The sequence below is a fragment of the Clytia hemisphaerica genome, unplaced genomic scaffold, assembly GCF_902728285.1.
Source record: "Clytia hemisphaerica strain Z4C2 unplaced genomic scaffold, Clytia hemisphaerica genome assembly, whole genome shotgun sequence".
NCBI classification, from domain to species: domain Eukaryota; kingdom Metazoa; phylum Cnidaria; class Hydrozoa; order Leptothecata; family Clytiidae; genus Clytia; species Clytia hemisphaerica.
The window spans coordinates 515451-536209 of NW_027103806.1; the positions used below are offsets into that span (position 1 = coordinate 515451).

At 38.2% G+C, this 20759-nt stretch overlaps 1 protein-coding gene across 1 annotated transcript in view; it reads left to right on the forward strand.

The window, feature by feature from the left end:
- The first annotated feature begins 1111 nt into the window (after positions 1 to 1111).
- LOC136806441 (serine-rich adhesin for platelets-like) overlaps positions 1112 to 20759 on the forward strand; it is a 31053-nt gene continuing 11405 nt past the window's right edge. The window contains exons 1-12 of the mRNA XM_067063019.1: positions 1112 to 1213; positions 1653 to 1726; positions 7182 to 7414; positions 7506 to 8286; positions 8731 to 10856; positions 11398 to 11831; positions 12940 to 13022; positions 13243 to 13267; positions 13752 to 13910; positions 18570 to 18673; positions 19258 to 19398; positions 20066 to 20168. Coding sequence (XP_066919120.1) covers positions 7185 to 7414; positions 7506 to 8286; positions 8731 to 10856; positions 11398 to 11831; positions 12940 to 13022; positions 13243 to 13267; positions 13752 to 13910; positions 18570 to 18673; positions 19258 to 19398; positions 20066 to 20168 — 4186 coding nt within the window. The 5' untranslated portion in view covers positions 1112 to 1213; positions 1653 to 1726; positions 7182 to 7184. The remainder of the gene's footprint in view (positions 1214 to 1652; positions 1727 to 7181; positions 7415 to 7505; positions 8287 to 8730; positions 10857 to 11397; positions 11832 to 12939; positions 13023 to 13242; positions 13268 to 13751; positions 13911 to 18569; positions 18674 to 19257; positions 19399 to 20065; positions 20169 to 20759) is intronic.

Sequence of the window (20759 nt, forward strand, 5' to 3'; positions counted from 1 at the left end):
TTTTATGAAATTTTCACACTGATGCAATATGACAATACCTAAAATGTGAAGGAGCCCGATTTTCGAAAAACAGTTTTTTTGTTCCGGCCGAAAATGCCGAAATAGGCCGGAAAACCGGGTTTTTTGACTTTTTCNATTTTCGAAAAAACATTTTTTCGCCGAAACCGGAAATATGCCGGAAAAACCGGTTTTTTGACATTTTCTCAAATTTTTATTTTTAGTTTTTTCTGATTTTTTGCGGAAAGATGCGTATTCGCAATGCTCAAAACATGGCCGAGTTTGATTTTTGAGAAAAAAATTTTTCCGGCAGAAAATGTCTGAAATATGCCGGAAATCGCCGTTTTTCTAGATTTTCATTGGACTTTTTCCTTATAATTGGTTGTTTTTTCATTCAAAAACAATATTAATAGCAATGCCCACCATCAAGCATGTTACAATTTTCAATAAAATTGATTTTTGAAGCCGGAACTATTTTAAAAGTCGCCACAGAACAACCTATTTTCGCCGGAAAGACAGTATTCCTTGAATTTCTCGAGCTGTACTTTATATTTTTTTATGAAATTTTGCATACTGACGCAATATGACAATACCTAAAATGTGACGGAGCCCGATTTTCGAAAAACATTTTTTTCTGGCCGAAAATGCCGGAAATATGCCGGAAAAACCGGTTTTTTGACATTTTCTCAAATTTTTATTTTTAGTTTTTTCTGATTTTTTGCGGAAAGATGCGTATTCGCAATGCTCAAAACATGGCCGAGTTTGATTTTTGAGAACAATTTTTTCCCGGTTGAAATTTCCGGAAATCGCTGTTTTTGCAGATTTTCATTGGATTTTTTCCTTATATTTCTATGTTTTTCACACAAAAACATTATTGATAACAATGCTCACCATCAAGCATGATCCAATTGTCAATAAAACTGATTTTTGCGACCAGAACTTTCTATTTATTTTTTCCCTACAACCCTTCCCTCTCCCCCCACCATCAGTCAATGATGAATTTCTTGCGTTATGCATTTTCGCTAAACGCTATGTTTTCTGACTGATTTTTTTCATTTTTCTCCTTGCATTGCTATCTAACTTTCATCATCAGGTAGGTCCATTCAGCATCTAGCTTGTTCTTCATAGGAATGGCGTTTAGGTGATCGTGTTATTGCAAAATGGGGTCCAGCTGGGAAAATCTATCCTGCTACCATTTCTAAACTTACCAATGAAAGTAAGTATTTTAGTCTTGTACACCCTTTGTGAACTTTCTTACTTTGCAGGCTCGAAATAACAGTCATACATTGAGCATTTTCCGACCCAAATAGCTTCATGTCCGACCTGAAAATGATAATTTTCAAGCCAAAGCAACTCTGATTGGACATTTTTGTCCGACCCACTTGAAATCGTTATTTCGAGCCTTGCTTTTTTGTCCTTCCTTTGCAGTGTATTTCAGTAGTGTAGATGGCTACAAGGCTTATTAATATTTGCTGCTGATTTATTTATACTAATAAAGAATACATCATCTGTTTTGTATACTGGTGAAAAATCAGTCAGCGAAAAATCTGATCAATCATTTGGCCACACTCTTATTTTACACTTATGACCAACCTTTTTATCTTTGATAAAGGTATATTTTCAATGTGACCCAATCTTATTCTTTATTCTTTTAGCAAGTGTTGAGATAACATTTTTCGACGGATTCAAGAAACAGATCAGCAAAAATTCATTGAAACCAGATACAGAGGTAATTGACCATACAGTATTCCATTCTAACGAACAGAGGAAAAAAATCTAATCTATATTCTACGATATTTAGACCATACTCAGGTCATGGTTCCGTTCCGAAACGAAGCGAAACGGTTCCCAAACAAGTGTTAACGTCAAAATTCGAAACGCTAAAAAAGAAGACGTTACAAAGCAAAACAGATCAAAACGGCTTCGATCTACTTTTTCATCTGAACGGGACTGCTCCGTTTTCTTGCTCCGAAACGTTTCGAAACCAATATGAACACACTGAAAGTAACTGAAAGTGTTACGTGTGTTACGTTACAAAGTTTTAGCGGTTCATTTTATTACCTTTAAAGGTTTATTTTAGCGATACCGCAAAACGACCCTTTAAAGGTACAAATTTAAAAAAACCTATAAGGTATTTTTTCATTGATACCTTACAGGTACTTTTAGGTACCTTTTGAGGTATGAAAAAAATACTTCCAAAATAATTTTTTTGTCCCCGAAAAGGTATTTTTAAGTCACCAAAAAGGTAGTTTTCAAACGATACCGCAAAACGACCCTTTTAGGGTGAAATTAGTCTGATATACCATTAATGTGCTTTAAAAACACCACCAAAAGGATTCAAAAGTGCCGAAAAAGCGGTTTTAGTTTTTACCCACGGGTTGTTTTTCATCACTTACATATTGATGGTGCGAAGAAGGTATTTTTCTTTTACCTCCTAGGTATTTTGAATTTCCTATCATTTCTTCACTAGAATAAGCGAATACTAATTGAACGACTAACTCATAAAGTTAATACGGGAGATCAAAGCTCCTATCTTTATTTTTGTAGATTGAATTAAATGAAATGAAATTTACAATAATGATAAATATAGAAGAAAGCCAAATGATTCAATAAATAGAATGATGTATCATAAATTAAATAAAAGTTACAATTGACAAAAACTAGTAGGCCTATTCTATATCACCTAATAATCATACACTATTTCCTACTATTCAAATTTATTCACTGCCGTCATTTTTTCTGTATAAGACAGCAATTTCATAGGGCAACGCCGTCAGAGGATCTCCTGACTTTCCTATGGTGATGCCATTCAGGTGAATGAAGAAATCTTGATCCTCAAAAGTGTCAGGGTTAGCATGGCCGATTCGAGGAGTGAGCGCGTTCTCGATTCCATAGTAATTTTTGGTATCTTCTCGAAATAGTACCGGTGGTAGATTAATACTCCCACAACAGCACATCGATCTGTTGAAAAAGAAAGTTACATTTTGTAAAACTTTTGTTCATTATATTCTTACTTTCAATGATATTTCAATGATTCTATACGCATGTTGCAAAGTAACATATTAGATGCCCGGGGCACTGACCTTGACGGCCGACGGGGACGTGACGCTGTAGTTTGAGAAGTTGACCCTGTCAGATATGAATTTTTGATAAAATTGGGACCATAGTAGGGGAGGGTTACACGGTTACCGTGTGATTTAAACGAATACATAGCATACATTTTTAACAGCCTTCTGTTAAAAAGGGTCCCCCATCAAAAATTTCACTTTCTTATCTGTTTTTAGGATATTTAGCAACTTTTGTACATGGTCCACTAATTAAAATCAAAAAAATTTTCTCACAGTCCCTCCCCTACTATCAGAACGAAACATTGAAATTTTTCTTATTTCCAATTAATTTGGGACCCTGTCAGATATCTTAAGAGTCTTAAAAAGGGACTCTGACTAATGACACGTCCCCATATACAATTTTGCCTAATTGACCCACTCCCCTGATTCAATTAGCCGAATTATGCTTACCTGTTCACCATTTGCAAGGTTTGGGTATATTTCAATCAGAATTTTGACGGATATGTGATCCTTGATCAGTTTTGCTCGTCGATCGTGCAGGATAAGCTCCAAACGAGTCGTTCTTTTTGCTTAGAGCAATAGGTTTGTGATTTGAGAGTTGCAATATGCTTTTGAACAGAATGTTGATCTTCTCCAGCAGGAATATTTGGGAGAAAGTTGACCAATCCCAAAGGTTTTTTGGATTTCTTCAGCATCGCAAAATAATAGTTAATAAAGAATCTAGCGAGCGACTAAAATTCGGACTTTAAATAATTTGCGACTGAGAGCTTCGACCTGTCAGATTGACAGACAAAGCGCAAATGAGCGGCACAATCAAAAAATTTATTTTTGAAAGAGGCGGGAGTTTGGGTTTCTCTCAGACTTTAAGGAGAATTCACTCTTTCTAGTGCTGGAACTATACCGTGGAAATATGATTGTTGTCATTTTCTCACAACGTCCCGTCGTTCTCTCCGTCCCAGGACTCTTTGGGATGATACCTCAAAGAGCATCGATTTTATCAGAAAGGGTACGAATTTGTATCTCTAAGGTATCAAAGGTAGCGAAGCTCCATAGACACGATTAGGCAAGAATCATAGACGCGATTAAAAATACCTCTAAAGGTATTTTTTTGCCGCCTGTTTTCCCGCAAGAAAATATCCAAAAATACCTCAAAGGGTACGAATTTGTATCTCTAGGTTATCAAAAGTAGCGAAACTCCATAGACACGATTAGGCAAGAATCATAGACGCGATTAAAAATACATCTAAAGGTATTTTTGTCGCCTTTTCCCGAGGCTTCAAAGGTAGCATAACTCCAACCCATGATAACATCTATGGATGAACAACCTTAGGCTAAAGGATAGCTTTTATTAAAAGTGAAATTAGTTGAGCTTTAAAGGGTTTCAAGCGGAAATACGGTTAGAATAATAACTTTCAGAGTCTTGGATTATAACAGTTCCCTAACACAGAGCATAAAATGTTCAATTAAAGACCTTTCATCATGACCTGTCTTGCGTGCTCGTTCATGCCAAGCTAGACTCCTCAAGGTCTTGCCTTTCAATCTTAAGTTTTTTCAAACGACATCCCAAGGTCTTTCTACTGAGTGAATGAGAATCTTGACACTATACTTTATACCGTCGAATGAATAAATTTTATTATACTTTATTGTTTATGAGATGCCTAAGAGGTACATAATGATCCCTTTAGCGTTGAGGGGATCTTCAGAATTCTTTTGAAGGCTTTTTTCCTGCCCCTACGGTTACTATGTTATACCTTGTTAACTTTCGAATTTTCGGAAATCCCGAAAATCACTCAAAAGGTACAAAATAATTCTTACGGTGTTTTTTAAAATCGTACCACAGAAGGTATCATTTTAATCCTTAAAGGAACATATTTATTCCCGAAAAGGGACAAATTTGTTACCTAAAGGTAAACGCGATTATTAGAACCTCTAAAGGTACTAAAATGAACCGCTAAAACTTTCAGTAACACACAACGTAACGAAAATCATACCGGAGCGAGACGGAACAGTAGCGGGTGAATATGGCTTTAGTCATCTTTCAGAACTTCATCATGTAGACTGTTGAATTGAAGTTCCTTATAACAATCTGAGGAAGTTCTGAACGAGGACGAACAGTAGATTTTACTTTTTTGTTCGTTATTGTGCAACTTCCATTTTAGTCCATTCTATATACAGAAAAAGACTGGGAATGGAAGGTATAAGTTTTTTCAGGAAAATTCAGGGAAGCTCAGGAATTCCTTTTTTTTCGCTTTTAATTTTCTCTATTACTTTCAAAAACAGGAAAATTGCTATATTATTGATACTTAACTGAACCCTAACATCAGGGACGTTTACTACGGTGGTGCTGTGACGAAAAAATTTTTTACTACCCAGGGTAGTTAAATACTAAAATGGGTGGTATCTATGTGTTAAATTTGAAAAAAAAATTACTACCTGGGTAGTTAAAACTGGTAAAATTAGCAAATTTCAGCTATTTTTTGTAATTCTTTAAATTTTTTAGATGACTTTTCTGAAAAAATCTGAAAATTTTTATTATTTGAAAAGATTTTCTGTTGGAAAGTTGTTTGCTGCAAACATAAAAAAGACTTTAATTCAGAGAAAAACATTAATTTTTGCACTACGTCAAAAATGTGTCACAGAAATAATCATTTTTTAGCTTTTTTTGCAAAATCAGTCCGAAAAGCAACTAAAAAATAGGTGGTTTCCATGACAAATTGTCCCAAAAACTTTTACTACCAGGGTAGTAAAATACCTCTTCCAAGAACCTGAGTGGTGGTATATAAAAATTCGTAAAAATCCTTTTACTACTCATATATGTCTGAGATTTTACTACCGACCCCCCTGCTAACATTATGCTTGAAATAATGTACTTGTTTACAATAATCTTTGTGTTGTAATAGGATGCACAGATGTTTAATAATACCAATCAGTGACCGTATAGGTCTGTTCAATCAAAAGACTTCACTTTCTATGTAGTTTTGATCAGGTCAGCTTGTTGGATAGAAAGTTTCGACAAACAACAAATAGGAGACAGGTGCTAAAGTATTTGTGCCAAAGCATGTTTCCGCCATCGCCCCCAATCAGCGGTAACAGAGACACCCGGAAAACATCAGGTGTTTGTCATTGGAGTTGAATTCTAAAACAAACAGTCGGTTGTGGCTGCCGGATGTTTCCAAGGGGTTCTGGATAAAAGCTCAGATTTTCACGTAGTAATTGCAAGTTTCCAATACCAACATGGAAGAAAGAACATCTTTGTTGACTACAAAACTTGCTATATAAATTATATCTGAGATTGGGCCACTATGTTCTGTATACTTGTGAACAAGTGAAAGTTTCTCGGAAAACATGATTGTTAATTCATTGAACTGCTTATGCAGTGGAGTCTCCATAACTCGGACGCACACGGGGAACGCGAATTTGTTCGAGTTATGCATGGAGACATGTTTTATAAGGCATTGTTAACTGAAGGGACTAGAAAACATGTTTGAGCTAAAGAGGTTCGAATAAAAAGACACAATTTACATGGAAAATTATTTTTTGACGCACAGCATTCTCAAGCTGTATCTAAAATAAAGAAAGCAAGTTTCCCGCTAAAACCCTTTCCAATGTGAGAGCGTTTTTGCAGTGGAGGGCAGTTAGTTTGGCTAATGTCAACAACCGAAATCTAAATTCTCACCCTTCTTTAGAGACAGGAATAATGGAAAGGTCGGTATCATTTATTAAAGAAAAAATCTTTGCTTTCTGGTTGTAAGCAAAGGAGTTTAGTCTTAATCAGTAATTCCGACCTTCTTATCATCCCTATCCGTAAAGAATTGTGCCAGAATTAAGTTGTCGAGATTAGACTTTACTTACGACCTTCTAGTCACTGAATGTTATAACTGCTCTTTTTATCCTATACACTGTCTTACAGTCCGGTAGAATATTTTCCCACACCAATGATGATTTTTAAAGAGCAATTTTTTTCACTTTTTCTAATCTAATTGGGATAAAATCGAAGTCTATTTCTCAGTGGGCTGAAATTATATTTTTGCCACTGGGAACGAAATTTTGACCAAATTTTCTTTGAAATGGGATATTCTTGTTTGGTATGTTATATTTTGTTGTTTCATTCTACAGAAAATGTATCGACAGTTCGAAAGTATTGCTGCCAGAAGGTTCATCCTTTCGCCTCCAAAATCGAAGGATGAAAAAACCAGTGAGAATACACAATCATCGCAATTACTCAAAGAAACACCCTCTTCATCGGGCGGTGGTCGTGGGCGGGAGAAACGAAAACTTCCTGCAGCAATGGCTGATTATGTGACAGAGGTTCGTGGAAAGAGAAGAAGAAGCAAGGATATCAGTGAAAGGTACTTCAAAGTCTTTTAACGGACTCTTCTCAGCACAATGCCAGAAAGAGTATATATACCTTTATTCTTACGATTTCCTTTTTTTTTACAGAAAATCCAACAATCAACCATCGCCATCCTCCTCCACCATAACAAGACCACCAGAGAACATGTCCAAAGCTGTAAAGACACCTCAACATGGAAAGGATACTTTAAAATCAAATACACCCAAAACCGTCAAAGAACCAAAAGATGTCAAAAAGGCGAAAATTGAACAACCAAAGGATTCACCCACATTGCCAACGAAATCTTTGAGAATCAGGAATGCCAAGGGACCTTCCGTCAAAACAACACAAAAGCCAGAAAAAATGACCAAAACTGACAACACTGTAACACCGAATTCAAAGTTCTTAAGAAATCGGAATATTACACCTTCACCAGTATCTGTGACACCTGCTCTAAGATCTAAAGCCTCCACGCCAGTACCTGAGATGATAACAGACCTTACAACAAAAAGTTCAAAGACACCAAGAACACGCAGTGCTAGTAACAGTATTTCTTCAAAACATGATTCCAGCTCCAAAAGCGCTAACCAAGTCATTGAGAAGATATCACGAAGAGACTCTCCTGAGAGGTTATCAGGCTCAACTTCATCCAAAAGGTCAACTAGAAGAGGTTCCGCCACTGAAATCTCTACTCCAGTGTCGAGTTCCAAAGCATCAATACCAATCGCTGAGAAATTGACCGACCATCTCAGCATGAAGATTTCAAATGAGACAAAAACGTTTGTGATGTTTCCATCATCTGATTCGAACGATGTAGACAAAGAGAAAGAGAAGGAACCGCTGTGCGAAGAAGTTAAGAAGCATGAAGAAATTGACTCTGATTCTCAGGTTCCATTCTTTAATGCAGTTAACTCTCTCTAATTCGAACCTTTCTGTAATTCGAACTAAAATGTTACACCTATAAAGTGGTTTAGATTATACTTCGAATCTTTCTCTAATTTGAAGACAATTTTTGTTCCCCTGAAAATCGAATTTGAGAGAGAGTCAAATGTACTTTCAAATTTCACTGGAATTTGCTTCCCATATGAAAGGAGACGTAATCAGTTTTTGAGCTGGCTAGTATGCCATCTTATTTTTTATTCTCTTCGTCAATAGCGCGGCTCAAATATTTTGAAATTCGGACGTTCTCGAAAAATGTAATATAGAAAACAATATGGCTGACTTTAAAACTGGACATACCTTTATGTGTCGTAGTATGTAAAGGGAAATGATATCCTGTGAATTCATCTATTCCTCTTTTAAAACATCTACTGCTCTTTTTGTTGGTTACAGGGCGCCGATACTGTCGATGAAGCTACAGAACTTTTATCAGAAGAACCAATTCTCCTTCCTGAACACAACGTCGAACAATCAAAACCAAATCCATCAGACACTCCCCATCAATCACTCGATACGAAGTCTAAGGAACGAGAGTCTCAATCTCGGGCAATAATCTCTCAACCTGTTATACCAGAAGGAGTGCCGGCCGATCCGTTAGGTTTGATAAGCCCTGAGAAACTTTCAGTAGAAGAAGACTTCGCATCAAAAGTGTTGACAGAAAGTAGCTCAATGTTGGATCAAAACCTTCTTAAAGAGAAAGGTATGAATGATGACGAAGACCTTCCATTAATACAATGGGCTTCCACGAGAGATAAGACTTTTGAGTTTGTTCACGACACAACTACTGCACCGTCTGGAAAATCCCAAGGAGAAAGTCTAGTAAAGAAAGAGACTGTTCTACAAACAATAAATCATTCGACTAGGGAAAATGACACTGAGACTTCACCGGATTCTGATAACTTGATTGCAACTCTTCCCCAAACCTCCGAGAATACACTAAAACAAATTTCGAGTCCAAAAAACGAAACCCTTGTCTCTCAGCCGGAGAGCGGTGAAGAAAAAGATGTCGTTACTCCTTTGAGAAAACCTTCAGATAGTTCTAAAACAAGTTCGGCTGCCGTCAAGAGAGACCAACCGGCCGTCCGACGATCGATACGTAAGAGATCTACGAAGTCGTTTGGAGATGATACCATCACTTTCGAATTAAAAGTCAACAGCCGTAAAGACAAAGAACAAAAAGCAACGACCGTCGGGAAAGAGACTGAAGAAAAGTCTTCGAACGTCTTCAAAAGCAATGAAGATCCAAAACGCTCCGAGAGACGTAGATCCTCTAAAACTGACGATGAAACGGTGCTCAAAAAGAATAAAGGGAATCCTCAAGAGCAATCGAGAGTGAGTGATTCAGAGATGATCACCGGAAGTCTTTCATCTAAAGTAGACGACAACGAAGACTCTTTAGCTCAAGACATTGTTAAGCTTTCGCAATCAACAACCACTTTTAATCCAACAGCAGAACATCTTCTACGAGGTACAGGATCTGGATCTTTGAAAGATAAAGTTGAGATCACTTATATTGACGATAAACAAGCGGATATTGAGATTATCAGAGGTGTGGAAAGTCAAAGGAAAGGTGAATCTAAGAGACGTTCCAGTGGTTCTCAGAAATCATCCGATACAGACACACTAAAGCAACCAACTGGTGCAGCAGACTCGGCGACTGTTCCAACAACATCCACAACAAGAAAGCGAAGTGAGAAAAGCTCTTTGGTCGCTACTGCATCATCAACGACAGAAAAAGGAAGCGGTAAAAATTTCGAACAAAAATACGAACTTTTCAAACAGAAATGGAAAGCTGAGAAAGAGAAAAGAAGACTCATGAAAGAAGCTGAAGCAGTACAAAATACAGACCAGAAATGTCAAACAGCATCTACAGTACAGACCCAGTCAACAAACCAACCTAACATTCAGAAAAAGAAAGAACCTGAATCTCAAGTTCCTAGTCTAGCAAAACCAAAACGTAATCAATTTCGAGATTCAACTATCGATTTAACAGAACTTTCACCGTCCGAGCAGGTGTCTTCCAGCCAGGGAGCCTTGATCTCTACCTCTCTCTCAACAAAAAAAAACAAGATTTCGCCAGTTGAACCACGTTCATCTAGACAAGAAACAAATCAATCTCCGAGCAAACTAACTACAAAATTATCTTTTCGTAAAGAATCTCCAAGCAAACTATCATCAAAATCAACAACTTACAGCTCTCAAGCAGGAAAGCTGGCTCCTAGTCTAACACAAATAGTGGCGTCTAAGATACAAAAGAAAGCACAAACTATTCAAATCCAGAAACAAAACATGGAGCTCGAGTACGAAAGACATTGCAAAGAGGAGATAGATTTGACAGGAATCGCCCTGCAATCAATCAAATCTCCACCAAAACCAAATCAAACACCTCCCAAACGAAAAAGCTTAGACTTCATAACAAGCCGATTAAAATATAAGAAGAAAATGGAAATGTTGAAATCACAAGGACACGAAAACAAGCGACCGAGACTAATAGAAGGAGCACCAACTTTGCTAGCAAGGTATTGACTTTCAACTATTCTTTTACCTGGAGTAAGAAATTTGCCTTGAAAATTGTGTTTGAACTACTGTTAGTACCTGCAAAAAAAGGTTCTTCGCTAAATTGATTGGCATCAAATTTTCTTTTTTTTTTTGCAGATATAGTTTGTTCTTTGTTTGTTTGTTCTTGTTTGTCCTAAGCGAAAATTTGCGTCAGCGATTGGTCATTTCGACATATCTATGAATCGATTTCGGAATTTCTGAAGTAGATTTTGTCCTTTCGAGTCTTGTTACTGGTATTGTAACAATTGACTGGGTAGCTCAGTCCGTAGAGTATTCGCCTTACAATCCAAAGGTTATTGGTTCGATCTTGGTCACCGCGAATGAGTTGCATAGAATGGGCGGTAAAGTACTGGTAGCTGAGAGGAGGCGTGGTGCTCCACCTCAGCATTCATCTCCAAGGACTAGCGTCAATAGAACCTCACTCTCAGCCGACAGTCATCAGATACTTATTTACTTTAATTATGTTAGATATATCTTGTTTAAACACATTCTTCTTTTCAGCTTGGAGCAACTCCAATCACCACCTTTAGCTACTCCTCTTCCTTCCTCACCATCCAACCTCCTCGACAACTCAATCCAACAACAACAGCAACATTCAACAGATTTCTCACATCACCAAAAACCATCTTCAACAAAGAATTCCCAGCAACAGCAGCAAACTTCCCTTCTAATCCAACACGTTGTACCAACATCAAAACATCAACAAACAAGTCCAACAAAACGAATACATTCTAAACAAAAACAAAGCCCGACCAAGCAGCATAGTTACCCACCGAGATCCTCGAAACTTCCAACTCAATGCCTATCAGACTTCACGCACAGACCACTGACTATTCAACCAACGCTTTTACCATCTCCACTGAAGACACCGGACACAACATCGAAACAGGACGCTGGTCCAACCAAAACACCGAAAGAAAGCCCAATATCAATCAGTAAGTAAAATTGCTGACCCACAAAATATAAGCATTTTGATTGGTTGAGAACATCGAAATGTTTGCGATATTTAATATTTCACATGTGCAAAATATGACCGCGTTGACGTTTTGGGGACTGGATGGAGTAGGTTCTAAAGTCTATTCGCTTTTTAAGTGTGCAATCTTTTTATGAAAACCATGTCACTTAACAAGTTGTTTCGGCAAAAGGGAGTGCATGCACAAACAAAATGGGCATTAGTAATGTTAAGAATAAAAAATGTCCACTAATATAGGGTCATTGTTGTTTTTGACGTTTCATTTATTTTCGTCTCTTATAAAACGAACCAATTTCTCCGTCGCAATAAAGCATGAGAAATCATATACATGGTTTTTCCCTAATGAAGATTTCATATTTCGGACATCATTCGCAGTAATATCATAACGGGTTAACGCTGCTAAATTGTAGTGTCATTTTGAATTTCGAATTTTTTTTCAAATTATAATATTGTAGTCGCAATCTTTTTGCCTGTTGTGACTATTTCCAGTTAAACCTTCGATTGACGCCCTGATTTCTTTCGATTGACGTCCTGATTTCTTTTGATTGACGCCCTGATTTCTTTCGATTGACGCCCCGATTTCTTTCGATTGACGCCCTGATTTCTTTTGATTGACGCCCTGATTTCTTTTGATGACGCCCTGATTCTGATTCGATTCTTTCGATTGGCGCCCCGACTTCTTTCGATTGACGTCCTGATTTCTTTTGATTGACGCCCTGATTTCTTTCGATTGACGCCCCGATTTCTTTCGATTGGCGCCCTGATTTCTTTTGATTGACGCCCCGATTTCTTTCGATTGGCGCCCTGATTTCTTTCGATTGGCGCCCCGACTTCTTTCGATTGACGTCCTGATTTCTTTTGATTGACGCCCTGATTTCTTTCGATTGACGCCCCGATTTCTTTCGATTGACGCCCTGATTTCTTTCGATTGACGCCCCGATTTCTTTCGATTGACGCCCCGATTTCTTTTGATTGACGCCCTGATTTCTTTCGATTGACGCCCTGATTTCTTTCGATTGACGCCCTGATTTCTTTTGATTGACGCCCTGATTTCTTCTTTCTTCACACAGCACCAAAACATTCGAACGAAAAGAGGACGATGAACCGAAATCACATGGACCAACCAAAAACCCCTAAAGTCATTGAAACAAGGGTGAGAAGGCTTTCCCACCTATTAGTATTTAATTTATCGTACTCTTTTCAATTGTCACTTTTGTAACTTTCATTGTGCTACAACGATCCGATACAAAATTTGGCTATATTTCTCTTAGTTTCATTTTTTAATGTCAATTGCCATGCCTCAATTTTTTTGTGCTTTTTAAAATATCTGTCTTTAGCTTTCATTTATGATGATTTTCTTTCTTTTCCTCCAGAGAACGCGAAGAGATTCAGAAAAACGTAAGAAATGATTTATATTCTTAAATAAAACTGAAGAAGACGCAAAAAGGTTCGGGAAATCGTTCACTGTTTGTAGTAGGGTGCAATAGAAGGGTATTAAGGAAATTTTGGAATTCTGCATCGTATAAGGGTCACTTTTTTGGCAAATTTAGCCAATTTTTTTTTTCAGAAATTCAATTAAAAAGCACTTCCTCGACTAATCAAACCGTGCGTTGTTATAATTCTTATCCTGTTCTTTTTTCTCGTTCCTCTTCTTGTTACTCTTACCGTTCTTGTCCCCTTCCCCCAAAAGTGGCCCCCCTGGGTGAGACAATTTTCAAACTGCCTAAAAGTTTGACAATTATTCCATGGCCAGCCACTATAAATATGTTTTATTATTATTGTTAAATGAGTTCCAGCGACAAAGAGGACTTTCCTTTGGGAATCAAACATGAATTGGAACGACTTACTTATATCTGCCATTTTTTTCTTTCTTCCTTTGCAGAGATGCGTTCGCGAAAGAGTGATCCCAACTTAACCACACCTGAATTTACGTGCAATTTGACTGGTTGTAATAAATCGTTCCGTAAACAACACTTGCTGGAATATCACTTCAAGTATTTCCACACCGCCAAACCTCCAATCAAGCGAAGTAGATCTTCTGGTAAGTTCAGTTCATTATACTTCTATCAACCCTTAAAGCGCGAGAAGACCAATGACCTTTATATAACCCTGGACCAAGCAATATCTACTATCTTTGATTGGAGTTTCTTTTGGAATTGGTACCCGAGGAGAAGCCATTGCAATGTTGAAGATTAACGTCTAACGCCGCTACATCGTCAAAAGAATTTGAGGAAAAGTAGACCTAGCGCTCTCGATGCATTTACACCGCTATCGAGTAGTGCCGCCATTAGGGTACCAATTTTCAAAAAACTCTGACTAAAGATTTTGCTTGGCTGGGATTGAGAAGCTTGGTCCAGGGTATATAAAGGTCAGTGGAGAAGACTGAGTTCGAGTTTGACAGGAATGAATGACGTCAAAGTGTCTGAAGTCATTGCATTGACATTCTCATAAGGCAAAGATTTTTTTTTTTTTTTTTTTTTTTTTACCTTTGAATTTTTTTTTTTTTTCAAGAATATAGTAATTAAATTAAAACGTTACAATATATAAATTGCTTAAAATACGTAGAGCTAGGAAATTCAAAGTTAAATAAGGCAAAGAATTTTGACGTCATTTCCTTGTAAATGTATTACCCAGACCCCTCAAAGGCGGACCGCATTGTTAAGGGTTGATAGATATGTACACTACTTACGAAACCGAACTGGGACCGAAAGAGAAACGTAGCTCTCAAATTCTTTTCTCCCCCAATTTTCAGTTCAACCCTGGCAATTCAGCTTTTTTTTTTTAAATATATATTATGATAATTATTTTAACTAAACACAAAAGAAGATAGATATATACAATTAAATTTTCCTGGGTCGTTACCCAAACTGTTTTGTTCTATTTATAATTTTATCTTACTATACTAATTGAGTTATTAGTAGCTTACTATTATTATTTAAATTTCATCTTGAGGGAGTCGCACTCTACCTCTTGATCCACGAATGCATCTCACCGTCGATCTTAAAAGTGAGAAGCATATAACAGTTCTTATGTTACTCGTGACTTTTGAGAGTGTATCATGTCTCTTATCCGAAATCATTTCTGCGAGACGTTTGTAAAACATTGTACACTCTCGTCCCATAGCCCCGTTTGCTGCAAAAACTAACGGTGAAAATGTCCCATTCTCAGCTTGAAGAACACGATTGCAATATTGTTTCTTCTTTTCTTTCTCATTAGACAATAAACAGTTCTCAATTTTTGCCTTGCTGTACCTTCGAGCGAACGGGTTGAAAACCCTCACGTCAAAAAATGCTCTTTGGCCAGCAGTCCAAAAACTGAGAGCGCTTATGTCCAGTCTTGCTTCGCGTGACACATTTGCCTGCCTCGGCAGGTCTTCATTATTGAGTTCATTGAGAATGGGCTCTGTTCTTACGTCATGACAAACTTCCTCCAGAAGTTTAGACGTAATGTCTCTAACATCATTGTACCTCAATGACACAAATCCACCTTTCTTGCACGAGAGCGCGTGTGCTAGGTCAAACGAGGACCCGCACGCGCAAATTGATGGCATTCGATCAAGTGGCCAGTTGTAACGGATTCTGATGGCGTCCCAAAATTCTTGCTTCGTTAGCTCAAATCCTCGTTCGTTCGTTGTGATTACCGTCAACCAATTTGATACACCTTTTTGGTTTAGTGTCTCCATCATCCGTTTGGTTTCGTCATCGGATTCGTCCAGGAAAGCTCGTAGCTTCACCTGATTTCGTTGTTGACGTTCGTTGTGCATACGAGACTTGCTTTTCGAGTCTGGTGCATCTGCTTCTGATTGCAGTATCAGGTTTTGTAGTACAACAGTTGCACTCATTGAATCGTGATGGTCGTTAGTTGATTCTTCGGAGAAGATCTTCAGTCCCATGCCACCGAGACGTGGTGGCAAGGATAATATGACTCGTTCATGATCATTGATGATTCGTCCACCAGTCAAGGATGGGATGAGTCTGTGTCGAACTGCTTCATCAACTCTCTTCAGTTCGTCGCTGATTGATGGGATGGTGCGAAGGAAGTATGTCAGCTTGTGTTGGTAGCTGCTAACGTAGGCTGAGTAAGCAGCTTGAGGATACGTTGCTACAATTTCAGCTAGGAGGTTGATTTCTTGCGTCCAGTCGTCGATCTTCTTGTTGATGTACTGACTTTTATTTTCATCAGTGCCAATCACTGCACCAAGATGTCGTTCGCCTTCTGATGTGATGTTGATCTGAGTTCCAGCAAAGGTTTGACGTGCTTGGTCAAGTTGATCAGATTTGACGATCAGCCATGACTTGGTCGGTTGAGGAAAGTAGCCATACGACGGACCGATTTCGAGTAGGTGATCCCACCATTGCTTTAATGCTTCCAAAGTTCCAGCTGCTGTGATATCGTCAGCGAAGGCAACCATTCGATTGTGCTGATTGCTAATACGAAGCAGAAGGATGTTCAACATCGGCGTTACACCCAAAGCGTAGATAGCCATACCAAGCGGGTCGCCTTGAGTTGTGCCTTCTTGAGATGATATTTCGAGACCACCAATGACGAAGAGTCTTGCAGGATTCGCGTAGCAATTCGAAACGTATGTTGCGATTTCGGGGCAAGCATACTTTATGTTGTGGATCAGTGCTTCTCTATTAATGTTGTTGAAGGCATTGGCTGCGTCCACGAGGATGACTGCTTCAGTTGAGTCGTTTGAATACATTCGTCTCATTGCATGGATTGCTGCCTCGCTTCCCGAACTTCGACCACACATTTGCGCGTCAGATGATCCACGTACCACATCCTCTGAAAAAGCCGCCATGACGACTTTTCCCATAATTCTTCGTAACACTTCTCCCACTCCTATCGGTCGGAGTCCTGGGTTTTTGTTGAGGGGTACGAGTCGTGAAGCTAAAAGTGGCGCCAGTGATGTGTCTTCAACCTTGACGGAGCATACTTTTCTGATGAGTGATGCGATTGCTTTTCGGAGGTCAGTGCCGGTTTCTCTGTAGTCTCTGGAAACAAGAATTCGTCTCCAGCCATCAGCGTCCAAGCCTGAAGGTCCAGACCCACCACGAGTGATCTTTGCAGCTTCCAAAACCATCGAGTCGTCAATGACGTCAAATATAACATTTTCGACGTTTTGGAGTGGACCTTTCAATTTAACGTCTTCTTGAGCTTTACGACCTTCCGGATGTTTGACTTTGAGCAACTCTTTCGTTTGATCGTTTAGCCGCAAAATACCTCCCTCCATATTGTTCGTCAAAACCTTGATGGCCGAATTTAGATTGCCTTTTGATACGTGATCTTGGAATTTTCGTGAAATCACGTTGATGTTCTTTTTTCGCTCGATCTTAGGCAGTCTCTTTTGAAGGGTGTCAGCTTCTCGAAATAATTGGTCGAATTCACCGTTTTGCCAAAGTTTCAGTCGTCTGGTTAGCGCCTCTACGTGATGACGGCTTTTTGATGTTTTAGCTGGCTTTTGTAGGAGAAGAGCGGGCATGATATGGATTGCATACATTGCACACTCTTTGATAGGGCTTTCGGTTGTCCATCCATTTATTAAGCGGGTCGTTTCTCTGATGTAATCTTTACCGCTAGCTCCTTTTGGTAGCATGAAGATGTTTTTTCGCCAAATTCAGCTTTTTTTGCGTCGGCATTTTTTTGCCGCGGCAAAATGCTCTTTATCAAATTTACCGAGGCAAAACAGCATTTTGCCGCGGCATTTTTTTGTTCATTGAATTTTGACTTGAGAAACTCCTATATAGCCTATGTCATCCAAAGTACTAGAAGTCTCCTATATGATCAGAAAACAAAGGACTTAAACGATTTGGCACTTTTGAAGTTTCTTTGATTTTATTAACATTTGTCAGAAAATTTACCGCAGCAAAATGTTGCCGCGGCAAACAAGGAATACTTTAATCGTAGAAATTTTAGCGAGACTAATTTTAGCGTATATTAGCGAGCCAGGAAAATCTTGATTTTTTTTGGATTTATTTTAGCGAGTCACGATTTCAAAAAATTTCGCGTGGATAAATTTTAGCGAATACTCGTATTACATTATTGATTGAATTCGTTTTCTAGCATTTTTTTGCACTGAAACCCTTTCTATTGATAAAAATGTATCAAGGCAATATAACCAGAAATTTTGCGTGGATAAATTTTAGCGATCTGTCGATTCGGCGTGTTTTAGCGAGATTTATTTTAGCGAAAACAGGGAAAACTCGCTAAAACGCTAAAATTAGTCTCGCTAAAATTTCTACGATTAAAGTAATCAAATTTAAGGCAGCTTTTACCGCGGCATTTGCCTCGTGCCGCGGCCAATTGCCAGGACTGCAGTTAATTTTCTGTTTTCTCGTGATGATATTTTGTAAATGTTCACCAAAAACTGCAGAACTTTGCGCCACTTTGAATTAGCGCACTTTACAATGAGACGTGGATTCCGTTCAAACCGATCTGCAAGTCTCCCAGCACGTTCTGTTCTTCGCTGACGTGTGACTTCACTCATACAAGGCGTTTTCATTCGTTTAAGTTGTTTGTACCCTCTTCGTTTTACTAAACGTTTAACGGAGCTTCTACTTACCCCAATAATGGACGCAATTTCACCCTATTTATATATAAGAACAGGATAGACTAATTTGAGGTTCAGAAAAGCCGAGCCTCGTCTAAAATTTGTTGGTAGCATTACTTATGAATTCTTTTTCTTTCACTTTTTTAGTATCGGTGTCATCAACGGATTCAAACCATTATCATCATCACCACAATTCATCCTTAAGTTTACCGACCACACCCAGTGGTGAACATTCTACACATAAGCAAGAAGTAAGTAAAGATGGTGTCCCCAAACTTCATGAAATAGAAACAAATGACTTATGATATTGAACACTACTAGTAGATGTAGCTACTCTGTTTTTCCCAAGCCATGGAATTTCAAGCAAAATAATGCGCCATCTTTGCTGGTAGACCACGCTGTGTTATCGGCAATTCGTCCAGTCAAAACAAACAACCTGCACGGCACGATCAAATTGCCGGCAACAAAAAGTAGTCTAATTATCAAAGATGGCGTATTGTTTTACTTCAGCTAGGGAGGAAGAAGCTTCAAAATCCTTCTCAAGAAAAGAGGATTCTGATCTAGCAGCATTAAGGTCATTTCTTATTTGAAATTAAATACTTGCAAACCCTTTTTCTGCTATTCGGAGATTCCATTATCATAAAAGGACAACATTTAACGTGCCACAGCATTTTTTTACACAAAACTTTCTCCCATTTCAACGCCACGCGAGCACAAATTTTTAGAAATTCTTGTTGATTCTGCTTATAAGTCAGCATGGAGATGCATCGCCTTTCTCTATCATAAAAAAGAAGTATGTTTTAATAAGAGATATGTTACGATTTTTTTATTCCAGGATATCAGTGGTACGTCTTCACATATTGACATTACGGATCAAAGTGAGGACGAAAGCGAAAGTGAAAGTGAATTTATAACATTTGATGACTGTGTGAAATGCATCTGTCAGGACGAGTGTGACACTGGATTCATGATACAAGTAAGTCACTTCAACTCGTGTCCCTTGGGATTTATTGCACAACATCTAATGACTGAACCAACTGTACCTCTCAGGACCATAAAATGCTCTCTCTTCATTTTTGAGTAACTAAACTAAGCTCTGAGTTAGAGCTACAGCCGGCCCACTTTTCGCCCTGTCAATTAAAGTGAGAAGAAAGCCGGCCATCTCAAGTCAATACATTGCCCTCTTTTGACGTCGATACAATAATTCCTTTCGATGTCGATTGTTTAAACTGGAGCTAAGGTTTGGTGCTTATTAAAATGGAAAGTTTTCTAGATATTTTAACTCAAATTCACCACATATCCTATATATTATAAAGCTATCATTTCCGTGGCTGAAGCAAAATAATTTTTGCTGAGTAGACCATAGTTCGGTGCCACCAACTTGATCAATTTAACCATTCTCCTGTCTCATTTCCCGCCATATCAATTGTTTGTGGCGCATCGTGGTTTGAGAAAGATAGAGTAACACTATCAAATGTCCATTCGATTTTAGTGTGCAGTCTTCTTTTTCGTGTGGAAACCATGACAACAGAATTAGACGTAATCCCCTCGAGAGTGGTTTCTACGTATTGCACACTCATAGTGAATGTTTTATATAAGATTCTGTAAAAATCATTCATCGTCTAATCTTTTTTCTTATGTAGTGTGAACAATGTTTCACATGGCAACATGGCGAGTGTGTTGGGTACCTTACACAAAAGAACGTCCCATTGTTCTACTTATGTCACGTGTGTTCAAACCCTAAAGGTAAAGCATCACTTCCATCACTGGAGTTTTCTTTCATATCTCTCCCTGCAACTTTTATCAATAATAAGAAAGACATTTTGATTCAGCTCATCACTTACTGTCTCTCTGAGACATAATGTTTTCGAATTTAGGAAAAAAGGCTCGCCAAATATGGTATAAACTAGAGATTAATACCCCGAGTTTCATTTTGAAATAATGTTTCAAAATGATAAAAGAACAACATCATCCAACAGCATTTGTCGTCTTCTTTGTACATTTTTCTTGTACTTTTCCTCCTTTGACCAGACAGCTACTCAAATTATTTGTATCGAATACTGTTTACTTTTTGTGATCGAATCTTGCCAAAAATAATCGAATGATTTGGAAAGTCGAACGTACGTGGCGCGTGAAATTACGTTAGGAGAAAATAGTTTTGATCAAAAATATTTAGGCGGGAGCGGGGTATTACGAAATACCCCGCCGAAGGATAAGGGCGCGCAACCTAAATAAAATCAGTCATATAATTATATCTTTAATACCTCCTGGTTACTAATTGGATGGGGATGTGTTTTTGAACATTCCGTTCAAAAATTGTTGTCAGTTTAATGAGCT